Source organism: Gymnodraco acuticeps, unplaced genomic scaffold (assembly GCF_902827175.1).
Source record: "Gymnodraco acuticeps unplaced genomic scaffold, fGymAcu1.1, whole genome shotgun sequence".
In the NCBI taxonomy this organism is placed as follows: Eukaryota; Metazoa; Chordata; class Actinopteri; order Perciformes; family Bathydraconidae; genus Gymnodraco; species Gymnodraco acuticeps.
This window is the reverse complement of record NW_022990459.1, coordinates 4,020,910-4,040,183: the sequence shown is the minus strand read 5'-3', so window position 1 is coordinate 4,040,183 and position 19,274 is coordinate 4,020,910. Positions and strand designations below refer to the sequence as shown.

At 41.5% G+C, this 19,274-nt stretch overlaps 2 protein-coding genes across 2 annotated transcripts; both read left to right on the top strand.

Annotated features, from left to right (window-relative positions):
• Window positions 1–4,057: 4,057 nt before the first annotated feature.
• Window positions 4,058–7,506, top strand: LOC117552534 (amphoterin-induced protein 2-like). The gene is made up of 2 exons (XM_034226091.1): window positions 4,058–4,205; window positions 5,410–7,506. The coding sequence occupies exon 2, from the start codon at window positions 5,492–5,494 to the stop codon at window positions 6,992–6,994; it is 1,503 nt and encodes a 500-aa protein (XP_034081982.1). The 5' UTR covers window positions 4,058–4,205; window positions 5,410–5,491; the 3' UTR covers window positions 6,995–7,506.
• Window positions 7,507–15,652: 8,146 nt separating this feature from the next.
• On the top strand, window positions 15,653–19,125 carry LOC117552546. Its single transcript, XM_034226120.1, has 3 exons — window positions 15,653–15,875; window positions 17,257–17,421; window positions 18,425–19,125. Exons 1-3 carry the CDS (start codon window positions 15,671–15,673, stop codon window positions 18,715–18,717), a joined length of 663 nt encoding a protein of 220 aa, XP_034082011.1. The 5' UTR covers window positions 15,653–15,670; the 3' UTR covers window positions 18,718–19,125.
• The last annotated feature ends 149 nt before the right edge of the window (window positions 19,126–19,274 follow it).

Here is a 19,274-nt window from a genome sequence, read left to right as displayed (position 1 = left end):
CATCTTCTGGCTGTCGCTTGATATTTAACTGACAGAAACTGGGTGGACTTGATATTCTCATCTAGTCAAGGCTGTATTTTAGCCCAATATCACAAAGCATGCCTAAAAAGACTGAACTGTACATATAATGAAAACGACAACGAGCAACAGCTAGCGGCTGCTTGGAAGCAGGAGTGGGAGATAGCCGGGTCCTCCCGCATCCATCGCTACATCTGGGACCCAGGAGATGGCGCCATAGGAGGAGACGACCAGCAATGGCTGGCAATGGACCACACTAAACCGTCTACGAACTGGGGTCGGTCGCTTCAAAACATCAATGAAGAAGTGGGGCCTGGCAGACAGTGCTGCATGCGAGTGCGGTGACCCTGAACAGACTGCCGAACACATAATAACCACCTGTCCTTTATATAGACCACCCTCGGAAGCTAGCCTCTTCGACTTAGGACCAGAGATGCGGGCATGGCTGCATTTTAAATTGTACAGCGCTCAGTACTGCTGTTGCTCCTTCTATTCATGTCACCAGTGACTAATGGTTGAAAAACGTACCCAATTAAATGGATTTGACTGGTAAGACCAGCAGGCACCAGTGGATGCTCGCATCTAATTAAGAGAGTATGCTTCATATTCTGCACATCACTTCCCTCCCATGTTCTAACCACATTCCTGTCATCAAGAGCCAACTCTTAAATGCAGAAAATCGACACATGTATATCAACGGCAGGATCCTTGTGCGTGGTTAGAGACACTGGCAAAATCCCAGGAGGTCTTCCCCTTTGATGGTGGGCGCCATGGAAACATACAACGATTTGCCCATCACTGTGTCCTGGGTGCAAAGCTCATAATTACAAGTACATTGTGATTAGAGTCAGGATTATAAGACAACAGACCTTATACTCAGTTGTCTTTCAGCTAATGGAATGGATTCATCTTCTGATATGAGAATTATCTTATATTCCCCCCCTCCCTATTTTTTTTATGTTGCCACGTATTGAATTGGATGTGTATGAAAGAAACACAAGACTGTACATGAAAAGAGGAAGTGGAATAAAAACCGCCGATGGACATTCAAGGTCACAGCTACAACCTTGAGGTAACTGATTAGGTGGAAGAATACTTTCATGTGGTATGAAAGACACCATCTGCAATTTTTCAACTGAAAATCACACACACACACACACACCACACACACACACACACACACACACACACACACACACACACACACACACACACACACACCACACACACACACACACACACACACACACACACACACACACACACACACACACACACACATACACATACACACACAACGGCACACACAGCTGGTAAACAGCTCCTGAAGGACAGACAGCAACCCTTTGAGAAAATAGAGCTTCATGTCAGAGTAATAGGGAACACTTAAGACAAAATGTGACCACATAGTGAATTAATAAGGCTGCAGCCTACATTTCATACTCCAACATGGATAAACGCATATTAAAAAATGAGGGGGATTATGTAAACCCTTTCCACAGCTTAAACATTTCTGAAATATTCTGCCTCGACAAGCAAATCCCAACATTCTGCTCTTCTTCTACAGTAAAATAAATAAATAATCAAAAAGGCAAATAGATTTTTGCAAGCTGCAATAGTGTTTGTATTTACACAACTCAATCTTTTTGTCTGGTACATTATTAGGTCTTGTATAGACCTTCAAATTGACATCATCATGCTGCACGGAAGATTTTGGTTCTGTTACAGAAAATTCAACATTTTGAAGGTCATGTGTAATTACACTGATGTTATCTGCAAACAAAGGCGAGCCAATATTAACAGCCTAATGCTGCAGTGCAACGGCAGGCTGGGCAATCTTTGCACGGTTATGAGCAGTCAGTTGTAGTTCAAACTAACACTGTTTTGTGGATTAAGCTTGTGTGATTTGAATTTAGAAAGAAAATAGAAAGGTGCACTGCAGTGGCGTAGCCACCATAGGGCCAGGGCCCAGGCCCGCCCAGTTTACTCATTGGCCCGCTCTGAGAAAGCTTCGGTGTAATTTTTATTTTGTTTTATTATTATAAAAAAATGTTATTCACCCATTGACAATATTCAAGCATTCAAAGTCAAATTGAAGTGAACAAATATCGAGTAGAATTAATGTTGTACCTGTTTTATCCCCTGAACGGAACTAATTTCCGGTCAAAACTGGTTGTTGGTTCCGGCCCGAGCCCAATTAGTAACGTGAGAGAGCTGCCTGCAAATGATGCTCTCCTCTAGCAGCGATCCAGGGCCAGGCTCTCCGACTCCGGAGACTATACAGTTATGGCCGCTTGCTCCACGGCGCTAGCAGTGCTCCCTCCACGGCGCTAGCAGTGCTCCCTCCCGCTCCCGGTCGTCAGCATGAAGCAGGTGTAGGCCTACCCGCTGATCTGTCTGCACTTGATGAACCGCCTTCACAGCCAAAACTGAAGATGTTCCCCTACACTGTTAATCATGGAAAAGCAAGGTGCTTCTCGTCGAGGTGGTATGAAGATTTTCCCTGGGTGGAATACAGCGCAAGTACACACATTTCTGTAAAAATTTACAGACATTTCCCCAGCCCAGGAGCTGAAGGTACATTTACGAGGGATGGATATGTAGACTGGAAGCACCTGCGTAACTTGTTGGAGAGACATAACAAAAGCGAGGACCACGTCAAGTCCATGAGCAGGTTTGAATGCTACAACCTATTGTTGCTGTTAGTGCAATAAAAGAGTTACCTAACTATTGTAAATAACCCAATTTGTGTTCTGTGAAACTGAAAAGGATATTACATTGTTTTTATTACTTTTGTTGCAGTTGTATATGTCTTAAATGTAATTTAAAGGGGACCTATCATGCTAAATGCACTTTGTGATGTATTTTATACATAAATATGTGTCCCCGGTGCGTCGGGGAACTCACGCAGCGTCAGAAAATAAAACCCTCTCTCTTTTCCTCCGTACCCAAATCTTTTAAAAACAGGGGTACAACGAGCGGATACAGATTTGCTGCCGATCTGACATCAAATCGGCAGCGGACCCACAGAAAATTGCTATCAGAAACAATGCCTGACGTGTTTTGGACGTAATCTCGTCTTTGTTTACATTAGCAAGCCTCGCTAACACTCAGAGCTAACCTGTACTGAAGAGCACATGTGTTTAAAAAGCAGGAAATAAAAAAAGGAACTCACCTTGTGATAAATCCGCAAGAGAAAAAGCATTTGAGCTCCATATTATTTCAGAAATAATCTTTGATGTGGTTTAGAACAGGATGGCGTTTTATCACAGCATAATTTAACTTTATCTCCGGTAGAATTCTGGTCAGGCATTAGCTCCGCCTCCTCTTTTTTTCTTTTATTCAAGCTAAGGACCCAAAATCCGCATTTCTCTAACAGGGCTGCAAAAGAGGGGTATGAGCAGTATGAGGCATGGCTACAATGGGTGAACTGTTTGGTATTTTAAGCAAAAAACTACACAGACATGTTTTGTATAGGTATGACCTAATATATTTTCCAGCATAATTGGTCCACTTTAAGTTAACTTACTGTTTTATTTAGATGCCTTTATTGTGAAGGCGAGTTTACGCTGTTGACAGGAAGTTGTTGTTGCCATGGAAACAACGTGACGGAGAAAAGGAGCGGAGATTAACGGAGAAAAGTAATATCTACATATGAAGACGGAGACAGTAAAGGATAAAGTTTGTTTAAATTTAGCACCCCCCGAAGAGGCACACGGTTGGTTTTAACTATAATATAAAAATGTGGGTTGTTAGGCTATGCTGTTTTGTAGCTTTGCTGTCTGTTTACAGTTAACATTTGGTAGTTTGCTAAAGTGATTCTAATACGGATGGAGCCTAAATGTATTTGTTATTTTTGTTTCTGTATAGCTCTTACGTTGATATTGGAGATTTCAATAAATTCATATCATCAGTCAAGTCTTCGACCATTATTTGGAGGGAAATGGTCCCCCCACCTCTCCCTCTCACAGTATTAGCTCGTGGTATGTTCCGTATTTACTCCCAGAGTGACCCCTCCCTCAGCAGCGTACATCCCGAGCTTCAGGTGAGCAGAGCGGCTGCAGCTGCTCCTCAAAGCCGGCTGGATTACCGCGGAGCTGGATCACACACAGGACCCGGAGCTGCATCGCTTCCGGGGAGCGCGAGCCGATCTGTGGGTGCTGATGATGTGAAGAGGCTGCCGACTGGTTTGTTCCCTTTCTTTTGGTTCTAGAAAAGTCGTTGAACCTAGTTGTTACCTCCCTTCAAGCCAGGATTACATATAAAATGAGCCCATAAAAACAATTTGGAATAATTATTAATAATTCATTTCACTCTACAGGTTTATGTTCTTACTTCCTTAAACTTTACCGAGGCTGTAACAATTAATTATTGACAGCATCATGTCATTTACTAATTATTTTTGGTTGATTGATCGTTTAAGCATTCAGAACATAGCGACGTCATCTTCATCAAAAGTCCTGCAAATAAATATGTTGCAACACAGAATAATAATTAATGACTTAAATGATTATAAGGAACATTTATTCATTTTCCAAATGTTGCAGATCAAAAATTGTATTTGTCCGATAAAGAAAACAGCTTCATGTGGAGATTTAGAATAATACATTTGTGTAAATTAATTACAATATGAAATACTGCATGAGTTTGTGTATAATAATCTTAGTGTAATATCACATTGACTACTACAATCAACTGTAACGCTATATGTTTTAAGACAGAGACCCTTAAACATGTCAGGTGTTATGCAGTAGATGTTAGGATTGCCTTAAGTGAAACTAATTGAAAACACTTAAGATGTTGTGAGCAAATGCAAGAAGCAATTAGCTTGTATTATTAATGGGAATATGGTGGAGGTGTATTCATTACTAACCTCTATGGATTAGGTTGCACTTGTGTAAACAAATACTAACAGTTAATGTGTGCAGGTGATAGTACTACATGTTTTTTCACACACACAAGACTGCATTAAATCCAGACAGTACATACAAATAATAAATGTGACAGTAGAGGTTAAGAAGCAGACAATAACATAAAACAAAGCAACAACCTATTAGAGAATATATTAACAAAAGATAAATGACCACAAGAAGCAGAACAAATATGCAATGAACCAACCATAAGACACAAATCAATTAAAACAGAGAAATGAAAAACAATATGGGGAATAAGAAGATACAAAATGAAATATGAACGTCAGGATGAAATAAATATCAATTTGAGTTGCATGTAATGCCTTTATAACATGTTCTTACTGTTCTTGGTGTCTTTTTAAGTCCATAAGGCTTCACTTCTTGTGACTGTCAAACATAGTAGGAACTTTGCTTAGTGCCAACATTGAAGGAAGATTGATTTAAATGTTTCCTCTTCTTTGTTTCCTGTGTGCTTCAGTTTATATTGGAGGCTTGTGACCATGACATGTGTCCACCCAGCGAGACAGTAACCTGAGAGCCCTTCCGACGGGAACACCAGGATGCGTCTCACTGCCTCACAGCTTTTAGGGAAGACCAGTGTTAGAGGCAACCGCTGGAACCGGGCCACTGCAGCCTTGATGCTCTCCCTGTGTCTTGGCTTTCCTCCCTCTGTGGCCATGTGCCCACCCTACTGCCTTTGTGCCAGTGATATCATTTCCTGCAGCGGGCGCAATCTGTCTGTGCTACCCTCTGATCTCCCAAGCTATGCAACACGGTTGGACCTGAGCCACAATGCCCTCACTGCCCTGCCTGTGGACTGGACTTCCGGACCGTTTGACCGGCTTGCTACACTGATTCTCAGCCGAAACTCCATCAGCCAAATTGAGGGAAATGCCTTCACGGTGGCGCCGTATCTCATCCACCTGGACATCTCTTCCAACCAACTAACAGTGCTGAACTCGTCCATCTTCTCGGGGTTGAAGGAACTGAAAGAGCTGCTGTTGTTTGGCAATCAGATCTCCCAGATTAATCCCGGGGCCTTCAGTGATCTTTACAGCCTGCAGAGGCTCTACCTCTCCGGGAACAGACTGAACGCTTTCCCCTTGGGGCTTTATTGGGAACCTGGGGGGCCTCGTAATCTGACCTTCCTTGATCTTTCAAACAACATGCTTTCCAAGGTTCCCGTCCAGAGATTGCTGTCTTTACCCCTGCAAGGTGGAAATTATTTACAGGAAAATCCTTTGGTCTGTGACTGTGCTTTACTCGCTTTGCTGGAGTACTGGATGTGGAGACAGTATCGCCCCCTGATAGTCTTCCGCGGTGAATACCCATGTAGAGACGTTTCAGGACCTAAATGTAGCCAGCAAGTAGTTTCAGATATGCCAGTTGAGGCAAACACGTACCAAGTAGATCCCGGTAAATGGTTAAGTGTGCCATGTCCAGGGTTGACTTCTCCAACTCAGGACGTGTTCTGGGTTACCCCAAAGACTGTGCTGAAATCATCAACCAACGATACCAGTGCTCGCCTAATAGTCTCCCCCAATGGCACCCTTGAAATCCAAGAAGCCCTGATGGAGGATTCTGGTGTGTATGTGTGCGTGGCAGCTCGAGGGCGTCACTTTGGCCCCAAAGAGTCTCCTGAGGTGAATGTTGTGGTTGGAAACCAAAGCACGGCCTCCAGAAGCGGGTTAACGCGCCGTAAAGGGGCCGAGCATTTCAATACTGCATTCACAACCCTGGCTTCCTGCGTGGTCAGCATCATTCTGGTGCTGCTCTACCTCTACCTCACTCCCTGTCGATGCCAGAAAAACCGGGGTGGGGCATCGGGAGGGTGCGGAGGACGAGCATTTGTCCTCTGTGCAGACCCCAGAGAGGTAGAATCAGGACAGCGGCGGTCAAACGGAAAGAGAGTGGCTTTCTTAGAGCCTCAGTTAGAGGACTCTGATGTTGATGGTCTAAAAACAACAGCCATTAATTTGGGTCATGTTACCACTGAGGGAATTCTCAAGAATGGAAGTAGGACAGTGGGACAGACCCTCACAGACCCTACTCAAATGGCATAGCACAAACACATTCCTGTAGTCTTGTCTAAACCCTGGATGTTTGTTGCAGATGAGAAAATCCATTTGATGTGATTTAATGTAATGTTGTTCTTGCAAAGTAGTTATGTGGGGTTTAAGTCTAAAGCAGGAAGTGCACTCATTTCAATAACTTCTCAACTGTTCGTGCTGTCTGTTTTTGATATTACGTGTTCTTATGTAAATGTTACTGTTACCACAGGAAATTGTAATTGCAAAGGTCATGTACACATGGGTAGTGTTTTTAATTGGACTGAGAGGAATATTCTCACCTGTTTTAATGAGCTGCTAGAGGCATTGATGGTCATTACACAGTGTATGCTTTGTGAACACTGCCACCACAGTGACTCTTGTGATTTTTCACCGCCTCTCTCGTAATGTGGATCATTATCCAAAACACGTCAGTAACATTTGTGAAATTACATGAATTTTAATGCTTTGCAGATCATGCTGTGTCTGCTTCACGTCTTCTTTGAATTATGTAAATCAAGTATAACCCTATGAAATGTCCTTTAATAAAAGCAATGAAATGCTTCAAAGCCTGCCGTGATGCTTTTGGGTGGAAACCTACAAAACATGAACTATGTCAAAAGGAATGCAAACTTGTTTTTAGTCAAACACAAATGCATTTAATTCATTCAAAATTGCGCAATTCTCTTAAAGAGGAGGTTTGGGGAGAAACACAGTATAGGCACACGATTAAAAAATGAACCTAAAAATGAGCATGATATGTCCACTTAAATGTTGTGCTGGCGGTTCATTGCTAATCAACCAGAATTATAAAAGTGAATTTTGGACTCACCAGGTAGCTGGAAACAAGAATCGAAATGAACAGCAGTCTTCAAGTCTGCTTGATGTGTTTGCTCACACATCCAGTATTTTACCTTATCAGGTGATAATATATCAGTGTTGTTATTAAACGTTTGTCTCACTGCACCCCAAGTGGCTAAAAAATCTATCAATAATACTCTTATAAAATAGCATTTGGATGATGCATTCTCGCTAAACTCATAATCCTCAGAGCTCACTGTGAACTAGGGCAGAAATGAATTGTTACATTTTTTTTTTTTTTTACGTTTCACCTTTCAAAAACATCTTGAAAGGGTCATTCTAAAACTGAAATGATTGAAATGATTCAATACTACTCAAGTAAAAGTCCCCTCACACTCTTGTTTGTTTTGGATTATCTGTAGCGACACATTTTGCCCAATTTTTGAAATGCCCCTTTCCAATGTTATACCATACCTTTTATTCTATTGACTTCCATTGCATTGTGGAGCAGGCAAATGTAAAGTATCTGCATGGCTGGATTAATATGGATGGATGAGTTTTTTTTTTTAAATCCACGAGGATTTGAGGTATTCACACTGCCATTATTCGAGCACCATATCAAACATGTAAACGTTGTACAAGCTGCTGTCCTCAGATGGGACGAGAGCGCTCTGATCTGGACCAGTGCGTCCTAGTTTGCATAAACACTTGATCACTCATCCTGATCTTATTCATCCTGTCAAAAATATAGTTCCTTGCTAACCTTCCACCTTGTTACACTGACACACAGCTTTACTAATGGCAGATACTCAGAAGAACTGACCCTTATGGGATCAAACGAGGGGGGTTTGGGCTCAGGGATCAGCCCATATTAGTGTCACAGAAATCAGAGGGATTTCGCACACCCACATTCGTCCTCAATTATTTTATATGTGGAATAATGTCTAAGAAGAGCCTTGTTCCCTTCGATACACATGTCCTTTCTTCAATGTCTGTATACACTTCTGTTATGTTTCAATATGAGTGTCTTTTATCCTATTGTGAAGGGAATGTAACAGCAATGCTCATATCTGACTTGTGCTCTATTTATTTCCATCACATTTCTATAGAGATCTGGTCAAAGCTGTTTTTCAGTATTACTCTGAGCTCAAATGAAAAGAGGCCGTTTGGGTGAAAAATGAAAAGTAGTGTTGCATCAGAAGGATTTGAGCATGACAAATAACCTCTGAGTGAGTCAACAAATCGCATTTCAAAAATCCTCTTACAAGCCTTTTGGATGGCTAGTGAAACAAAAAAAAGCAAAACCCTTTTAGAACCTTATTTTTCTTGTGCATTTCTCAGGGGGGGAAAGGTTTGGTGATTCTTGTTTGGGGACTGATGGTCAACTGGCATGTGATCATAGGCGGCGCGTGAGGCTCAGGTTTGGGAAGGCTAAATAACTTGTTTTACCTGACGCTGCCTGCCTCCGGCGTCTATAGAAAAGAGATAAACTCAGTGAAAGCACGGGCACCGCCTGATCAGAGCTCAGTGTGCGGAGTTTAAATCTATTAAGTATAAAGGAAATAAAGTTTAAACTGCCGTATGCAGAGAAGACGCCGACGTGTCACACTTATCATTCATATCACATCATCAATCAGATCATCGATCATATAATATCATAATCTATCATATATTTCCTTATCTGAGTCAGCTTCTCGAGCCGTATCTGGCCGTGCATCACCTACATTGTCACATAGCCTGCCCTACTGTATGCAGAAGTATTATTTTAAGCAATACATTAAGTTTGACGAAACACTCAAGTCAAATGTAATTCAAGTCAGATCCTCTCGTGTCTTAAACGGGGCAGTTATGTCATACACCTGTTAATGTGCGCATTCAGACACTTTTTCTTTTACCAGCTGTATTCACCTTGCAGTTGCAGCTATGTGGCTTGTGTCCTGGATTATATGTTTAAGTCATGGATGTTTAAAGTTCATATTTGTCTAATTTTAGTTTACTTTTCATTAATGAAGTATGACGCTGCTAAATGTTGCTAACCACGCCCCTTTCACGTGAACGCGCTCTCAGCTGGAGAGAGAAACCCTGGCTTGATTTACCGAGTTGATAACCAGCGTCGTATGACTGCTTAGCGAGAGCGCGTTTGTTAGGGTTAGTTAAGATAACTCAAACATATCCAGGGTATGTTGAACTGGCTTCGTAGTACAGGGCACAGGTGGCTGCATAGCAGCGCTAATGTCAAAGACACACACATTATACATTATTATTTTTCTTGCATGCAGTGACAAAAATATTTGGGAAGGCTTAGCCTTCCCTAGCCTGCAGTAGCCTACCCGCCGCTCCTGCATGTGATCGAACAATAGCATCTTATATACATACATCATTTAAGGGTGATGATATGGAGCTCTAGCGTACGAGTCAGGAACTGTAATTTCAGCTTCCTCTCTGATTCATCAGCCACGTCCATCACCTGTGTCCAAGCGGGGATTTTGTGTTGCTGCTGCTCAGACACACGTCCATCGATTACAAATACGTTTTGTCAATCACTTTTATTTAAATGAACCCTCTGTCCTGACTGTAAGGGCAGTGAGGACACAGAAAGCCTTCAGAGGCATGGTGTTGAATAGAGACCTCAGCTGACAGATCCCACTGGGACTCATTTATATGTCCCGCACCTCTCACCGTGACGTAGGTGCTTTCACAAGTCCAGATGGACATTAGAGTGTTGCAGGTGTTGTCTCTTCACTAGAGAAACTACTGCTTTTCCCATTGCATCTATTGATCACTTCAGTTAACAATATCAAGCTAATGCCTGTAAAAATGGTAGAACCCTAATCCTGACTTAATTTCTGGCATTTATGTTTTTTTTTAAAGTTTTGAAGGGGCATATAATATTTAAAAAATAGAAGCTTAAATACAACACATTTATGACAGAAAGACCATATAGCTGGTGTAAAAATCATACAGTCATATAAACGTGGAAGACCTGTTTATGTAGAATACAGCAGTTTGACATTAATATCCGTTTTTCCCTTAAAGGTAACAGACATCTTGGTTTGAGGAACAAAAAACGACATATTTTTTATTAAGGGTTATTTTAAATCCAAATATGTTTACACTATACTATTGCAGTTTTTGTATTATAGCAGCACTGTACTATCAGCGTAGGTGTAATAATATAACTTTACTTTTACATAAGTTATGAAATTCTGTGGAATCCTGCAAAATTAGACAAATACAGTGCTACACCACAGAGGCGTTTTAATCTCTGAGCCCGATCTATATGAAGTAATTTCATGACTATCCATAATTCAGAGGCTGAAGGAGTGTAATGGATGTGTGGGTTGTAGCTGGAATAGGAGCATTAATATGTTCACATTTTAGATTGTTTGATTAACATGATATTATTAATGTTGGTCCATTCCTCATGTTCTGACAGTTACATTAAAAGCTATGTGACGAGTTGTATTATCGTGATTTTTTGCAAGAAACACGTGTGATCCTGCTTCCTGCATATCTATGTTTCATAAGCAAAGATAATATGATACTTTCCACAATTCTCCTTTGACAATATTCGTATACAGCATACACGAAAAATGAATGCCAGTTGATAGACACTTCCTCTATTTACAGCACAAAGCAAATCTTTGAGTGGACATTTGGAGCCCCATGGGGGTTGACCCTATTGTGCTCTTATCACACCTTGTACACCTCCTACTAGAGTAATGCTGCTGGCATGAATACAAAATCTCCTCGAAAATGCATTTATATTTCATGTTTTTCATAATGATTGGAAGTGAAGAATTATTGACTCGATAAAAAATGTAACAGATGAATAATTGAAAGCAGCAGTTTAACGAGAAGTTAATGTGGAATACCTTTGAGCTTCTAACGCATATGAAAAAGGACATTTAAGATAACACAGAAATCATACAACCTGCAGGAGAACATCTGTAATAACTGTGAGAAGCTGCGTCAATAAGCTGTGGAGCATGTTTTTGTCAAGCATGCAGGATGGACTCATGTTGTGATGTCCTACTTGTTCCACTATATCATGCTTATCATGCATTTAAATCAGCTACAGTTAAATCAGGAGAGACCTAATTTTTTGATTTAAAGAACATTTATTGACGAATGCGGCATATGATATAAATGTTTACAGTCTTTGGCGATTAGACCCCAATACCGATATTGTATATCTTAAGGGAGAAACGGGTGGTGATGCTGAAGATCTGGATTTGATGAGGAGATGGGAAGAAGAGGAGGTGTGATGAGGTGTGGTCTTTGGATTAGCTCTCCTGGGCACTGGACATTATGACAGGAGGTAAATGGGGTAGAGGCGGGCCCAAAGTTTGACTGCAGCACGATGATTGGCTGCTGGAGATTGTGGTGAAATATAATTGGTTAAAAGGGAAGACCTATGATAAGATGATTATATGCAGCTGTGGAGTGACTGAATGTATAACCAGTCTTCCTGCTTGAACTTGAGGCATAAGGGGGATGTTTGAATATGTAGAATAATAAATGGATAAAGTAATTTGAGAAATAATGAGTTTATTTAAACTAGTATTTACAAAAATGATTCAATTCAATATGAATCATCTGCAGTATGCATCTAAGGGCAGCCATTTCATTACAAGTTACTTGTTAGATGCTTTTATCCAAAGCTACTTACATACTCAATGCTGTGGACAATCCCCACAGGAGCAATTTGGGGTGAAGTGTCTTGCCCAGGGACACAACGACATGCTGACTGCAGTGGGGCTTGAACCTGTGCTCCCCTGATCCGAACACCAACGCACTTGTCCACTGCGCCACAAGCCACATTTTCAAACCTTTTTATTTGACTGCCTCCAGACAGCTTTAAAGATGAATATGAAACCAACACTTCGAACTATAAGACCAATACTGTATGAGTAACCCTTTTAAGGAGTTCAAAGATCATTATTAAAGGTCATGAACATTATTTAGAGAGCTTATAATGATGAAGTGCTTGAGAGTAGAGCAGTAGGAGCTTAGGATAGAGACATTATGTTTTCTGTATGCTTTAGTTTAAGAGGCCTGTCGGTGAAAGTGGGGGAGGCAGAGAGAGGGGAGTGTGTGATTCAGTGATGTGAGAGTAAAGTGAGCTATCTGGTGAAGGAGTGAGTGTTCAGCCCACAATAAGATAGGGAGGAATGATAATGACTGATAAGCCAGGCTGTTGTGGGACCATCGGAGGGAGGAAGGAGTTGGGACTAGAGGTCATGAGGTCAGATTGTCATTAAAATGTACAATCTGGAAACTGCCGCCAATTTACATATTGTCTTGGAGTCACAGTACAGTATAAACAGAACATTTATTATAAGTTAACTCTCTCTTGAAAAAACTTGAATTGACAAACTCTCGCAGCTCTTAAGCCCAGTTATGTATTTGAGGTGTTTGTGTGTTAGTGACATTTCCTCTGAAAGAGACAAGAGAAGGTCACATACTCAGTCTAGTGACAGCTTAGAATGAAGATCATTTGCAATAAAAAGCTAATGACGGCAGCTTAATGAAGTGAAAAGCAACACGGCTGAGTTTCAGACACAGGGAGTATACAAGGACACAATTAATTCAGCCTAATTTCACCTCAGGCTTCCTTGCTGTAACCATAGCAGTTACCTCCCCCCCATCACACTTTACCCAGTCATATTGCTGGAGGGTGCATTGTTTGTCAAGTAACCTGAATTTACCTAAAGTCCAAGTGACTTCACAAGGGCATAATATAAGAGATGAACAACTTCATTTCAAGAACTTCTGAGTTGTGTTGCCCTGGAAACCGCTTTGGTTCTTTTCATGTTGTTTCTTAGTTTTCCTGGCATGGCAGCCATGATCCAGGATGTGACATCAAGTCGTTGTTCTCGAGTGTCTGAGTGCAAACAATCTGCCCGCCAGCAGACAAACAGCCCTCCTTATCTGAAGCATGCAGTGATTCATCTGTACACCATGAAGCTATCGTCTGATGTGTTTTGGCCTCCAGTGGATGTAAATATTCCAAATGAACAATGACGTCAGGACATGAACACGTAAATATTTGGGCAATCAGATGTATTTGATTTCAAGCTTAACTGAGCCTTCATCACAGACTCTCCGAATGTTTAATACCAACCCAGTCTCATGGCATTTCGTGTTCACCAACACGATTTTTAATCTATTGATTCGTGTTCACCAACACGATTTCCCCCTTTTTTTCGTGTTGCACAGCACGATTTTTAAAAGCAATGTATTTCTACTGGTAATGTGTTTCTTGCCTGCAGCACGTCTTTAGAGGCTTCTCAATACTCAAATTTCCACGACAAATTTCCATGACAGCTCTGCATGCATCCTCTGGATCTCTTTATTTGCTGTAGTAGGCCTACAAAGAGTCGATATTTTTCTAAGACCATTTAGTGCGTTACATAATAAAATACACAACGGCTGTAGCCTGATTATGCTTTAGGAGCTGTAAGTGTGTGTTGTAGGCAGTGTGTATGTGTGTGTGTGGTACAGTATGTAGGTGTGTGTTGTACAGTGCGTAGATGCGGCGGAAAGACGGGTCTCAGTTGGTTTGGTGTCCTCTGCTTACTTTTAATTTAATTTAATTTCAAATCTTTATTTATACAGATAAATCCCATTGAGATCATTGATCTCTTTTTCAAGGGAGACCTGCTCAAGTAGTTCCACATGAAACATAAAAACATAAATGGAACAACAAAAGGACATCATACAGCATCATTTACATAATTATCCACATAAACAGGTACCAATAGCTTCCGATTGAGTAGCATCCAACCGAGCTTTAAAAACATTTAGTGGCACCAGATTGTTCAGTTTCCATTTAATTTGCATACTATTCCAAGACAGAGGAGCTGCGCATCTAAAAGCTGTCTTCCCTAAGACAGTCCTAGCAGTTGGCACATTTAATAAAATGCATTCGATCTCAGGCAGTAGCCTTTACAATTCTCCGTGAGATCAGGGAGCAGATATAAGATGGAAGTTTCCCTAACATGGCTTTGTATGTTAGGGAAACTTCCATCTTATATCTGCTCCCTGATCTCACGGAAAATTGTAAGTGGCTTATTATTATTACAAGTTAATACTTGTAAATACAACTTTTGGCCCGTAATTTCAATTCCCCATTTCAGCGACCAAAGAGAGGGGGGGGGGGGGATATATCCAGTCTCTGATTGTGTTACGTTATTATGAGAGTGCTGAGCTCTCATACTTTAAATTGTATATATTTATATAAATATATTTGTGTGTGTGTGTCCGCATCTGTGCCTGTTATTGTCTCATTATACGGTATACCGCACTCTCAATGAATTCAAAGTAAATATGTGGGGGAACAATGTTCAGCTGATCTAACAGAGATTATAAAATACAGCGCTATGACAAAACACTCGACAGCTGATGCAGCTGTTGCCACGTAATAATGAACGGACGTCGCTTTAAAATGACCGCTCAGAGGAGAGGAGTTCTCATTTCTTTAAACGTCTGCTGCTTCCCCTCCTCTCTCCTCGGTTCCCCTCCTCGGTCCTCCGCTCGCATCTCCTGTGGGCGGGTCTAATGGCGCGTTTCCACTGCAGCGGGTAGCCCCGTTTAAGCGTCCTTAACCGTCCTCAAGCGGCCAGGCCGGTTTTTGGTGGCGTTTCCATATAGCCTAGTACCGGCCAGCGGGTACTTTTTCCCTCTTTTTCCGGCCTCATAAAATCGTGGTTCCCTCAGACCAGGGCCAGGGCTGAACTAGTGACGTCAACACTCTCGACTGCTGATTGGTCAGAGAGAATCGTCACAAGATTGCGCGCGAGTTCATCCCTGGCGTCGCATATATATCTAGAAGCAAGCTTACAGCATTTTTATACACAGCATTTTGTAAACGGAGGAGCTGCAAAAATGGCTACTTCTAAGAAAAGCACACCGTGGTCGACCGAGGAGGTGATGACGTTCCTTCATCTCATTGGGGATGATAAAATCCAGCGGGAGCTCGACGGAACAACGAGAAATGTAAAAGTGTTCCAGGATGTCTCTGCACAGATGTCCGAACGCGGGAGGGAGGGAGGCCTGGACTCTGCAACGGCTTTACTGGAGTCCCTGCAAGGTACGCTCACTTCTAACAAATAAGCAGTGGCGTTTTCTCCCGGAGGCCAAGGGAAGCCAGGCTTCCCCTGTTTTTTCGGATTGTAGTTATAATTTAAATAAATAAATAAAAACACTTTGTTTTGTTTCGATAATTCTCCTTTGCTGTGTGTTGCTGCCGGCCCGGCTCTCCCCCATTCTCATTGAGTATTTTACAAAGAGTGAAACAAACAGCGCCCCTCTAGATGTTATGGTGAAACAGTAGATTGCACTCACTGTTGCGAGAGGAGGCCAGCCGAATCTAGCTTCCCTTGGTGAAAAAAAATGGAGGGATTGACCAATCAGATGAGGCCCACGTGATGCCCCTGCCAACCTGTGATTGGTCAGGGCCATGCCAAGGGAAGCTAGCCGCCTCTTGCTTCCCTTCAGAGGCGGCTGGCGGCTGGCGATTTGATTGGACACTGCCATCCAATCAAATCACATCAACATCAGTTTTAATACTGTAACTGTCATCACCGCCGTTAGAAATTATCAAGCAAATGAAGCATTATGGAGGGTGGAGATTTGGCGTACTTAATCAAACATAACTTTACTAAACTTCCGCTACAGCAGCAACTAAAAATTAACTCAGATGACAGGCAAATGCCCGCACTCGAGCTGTGTGTACGCAGAGGAAAAAGGGAGAGAATCGGACGTTCAATGAGGACAATTATGTCCGCACGGAGTGGCTAACTGGAAGCGCTAAACTTCAGCGTCTAATTTGCTGGCCATGTCTTCTTTTTGACAAGGATTCGTGCTCCCTGAACAATCCTTGGGCAACTTCAGGATTCATCGACCTTGCCAACCTGTCACGGGCAATTGAGAGGCACGGTAAATCCAAAAATCACATAGATTGTGTGATTGTCTGCATACATTAATAAGTAAAATGCTTAAATTAATAAGGAGAGAGTTTCAGCTGGAGAGTGCGTGCGGACCTGTCGGTTAGATAACAGGCGTGTGCAAGTCCTGCATCTGTGTGATACAAATGTGTGTAAAATGATACCGGGCGCTGTAATCACTCATCTGGTTACGTTATTGACCACCCCCCGACCCAAAAAATGGGCTTCCCCTACATTTTTCCCCACGCCACGCTACTGCAAATAAGTCTATTTTATTCTTACATTAATGTTCGACAACCCATGCTTTTATCGAGCCTCGAAGAGCTACATAGCTAGCTAATGCTTTTATGGAGCCCCGAAGAGCTACATAGCTAGCTAAAGGCAGATAGCCTTAGCTAGAGCTATTGTTTGCCAACACATATGTGCCATTGTTTACGTTCAGTTTTTCTTTTCTATAGTTGCTGTTGCTATTTAGTATTGTGCTGCAGTAGTTTGTGGAATTAACAAGTCATTTTGCTGTTCTAGATGATTACATTGGGACTCGTGAGGAGGAACATTCCCGAACAACGGGCGATGGCAGTGTTCCGTCCACATCGTCATTGCATCCAGAACAGACCCCAGCCGAAGACCCTAACCCGACTCAACCACCAACACCGAGTGCCATCACGACACCGCAGCGTGTGGTTCTAGGTAAGAAATAGAAATGACAAAACGACTGGAATTGTGTTTTAAAGCTTGGATCATCCATCGTCAGTAATTAAAATAAGCTATACCACTGTGTGGAAATGCTCTGTTACAAGTAAAGTCTTAGCTAGTAAGCAGCTAGTACAGTTGTGTGTGACATCCAATCATATACATATATGTATATTCATTATCAACAGATAAAGTGCTTTACATATGCAATAAAAAAGCAGAACACAAATTAAAATCAATGGAATACATTTAAAAAGATGTTGCAGTTATCTGCTTAAAACACAATGCCATCATATTAATTACATCCGGCATTCAGGCATGGTATTTATTGCATATCAGGTTAGGAAGGTGCATCTGCTAACACTTCACTATCTGCACATTTGGAATATAACACAAAGACAATCAGGATATGAAAATGATGGTGTCTTTGTGTTGGTGAGCTAACAGTCTGTGAACAACAGCCTGGAGCTTCACTTCCTGATAACACATTTTTCTCACTAACAATTTTGAGGATTTAGTGCCAGTGGGCCAGAGCTCTCCCGAATTTCATAGCAGAGAAAAAAGCTACTTTTAATTACAGCATATTCATAAAATATGAATTAAAAGACACACCCCAAGTGTTTTTATGCATTTAATACAACATTTCTATTCGAATTGGTTTAAAACATATATTTTAACTTTCAACACAGATGTCAGCTTTGTCACTAGTCAAGTTTCTTTCTACAAGAGCATCAGCCTGTAAAGGATGAAACTGTAGAGCAGCCTTACCATTTTAATACACCTGGCTCATGTTCATATTCTCATATATTTATATTCATTACCAACAGGTTGGACATAATGTAATTCACTTTCACAATCATTGTAAACATCTAGGGCCAGCACTTTCTTTAGTTCACCTTACTGTTGTTCTGTTTATACATGTTATTCTTATATCCTTGTGTGACCTGTACCCGTCCTGTGTTTTTTCCTTATTGCTAATTATTATCTTATTGTCACCCAGGCAAGAGGAAACGAGGAGGAGAGTATCAGGCGCAGCAGCAACGGCACCATGAACAGCACATGGCCCAGCAGGAACGGCACTTGGACTGGGCCAAAGCGTCTGCTGAGCGGAGATGGGAGTTGGATGCCGCCTTGAGAAGGGAGGAGGCCGCCTTGGCAAGGGAGGAGGCCGCCTTGAGAAGGGAGGAGGCCGGTCAAACAGAGACCTTCAACCTCGCCTTCCTGCGCACTCTTGGCGAGGTGCTAGGGGGACTGGGCAGCCGACGTGGCCCGTCTCCTCCTCGTCCAACATAAAATAACTATGATTATCATATATTAGAAAATAATGAATAATTTAGAACTGCGTTAGGCTACTATTGTTTATGCTGGACAATAAATGCTGTAGTGTTTTGTTAAGAGTTATTATAGTACATTCATGATGATACACTGGCTATTTGTAAGAATAAATACCAATATCACATCTTATTACAATTTTTAAAAACTATTTTTCCTCACAAACATTTGTCTGGGTTTTTGTCATCTGCATTTAAATGTAGTGTTGTTTATTATAAGACATGGGAAGAATATCTTTAAGATTTTCACATGACATGTATGTGTCGTCATCTGAAGTCAAATACCACTGTCATTATAAGTCTTTACTAAACAAAGGTTATGCAAAGACAGCATGTTACTCAACAAAAAAAGATTGATTGAGTTGAATTGATTGGCTAATTCCCAACTTAGCCTACTTGGTAGACACACACATAACGATCGACAGACATTACATAAAATAACCTTAATAGTTATTGTACCTATTTTGTTTTTCTAGTTATTTTTTAAAAGTGTACTTTATTTGTTCTTTAAAATCTTCA

Coding starts and splice junctions, on each gene's coding strand:
- LOC117552546 (XM_034226120.1), top strand. CDS start 15,671: ATGGCTACTTCTAAGAAAAGCACACCGTGGTCGACCGAGGAGGTGATG. Junction 15,876..17,256: donor TTTACTGGAGTCCCTGCAAG/GTACGCTCACTT, acceptor TTGCTGTTCTAG/ATGATTACATTGGGACTCGT. Junction 17,422..18,424: donor ACCGCAGCGTGTGGTTCTAG/GTAAGAAATAGA, acceptor ATTGTCACCCAG/GCAAGAGGAAACGAGGAGGA.
- LOC117552534 (XM_034226091.1), top strand. CDS start 5,492: ATGCGTCTCACTGCCTCACAGCTTTTAGGGAAGACCAGTGTTAGAGGC.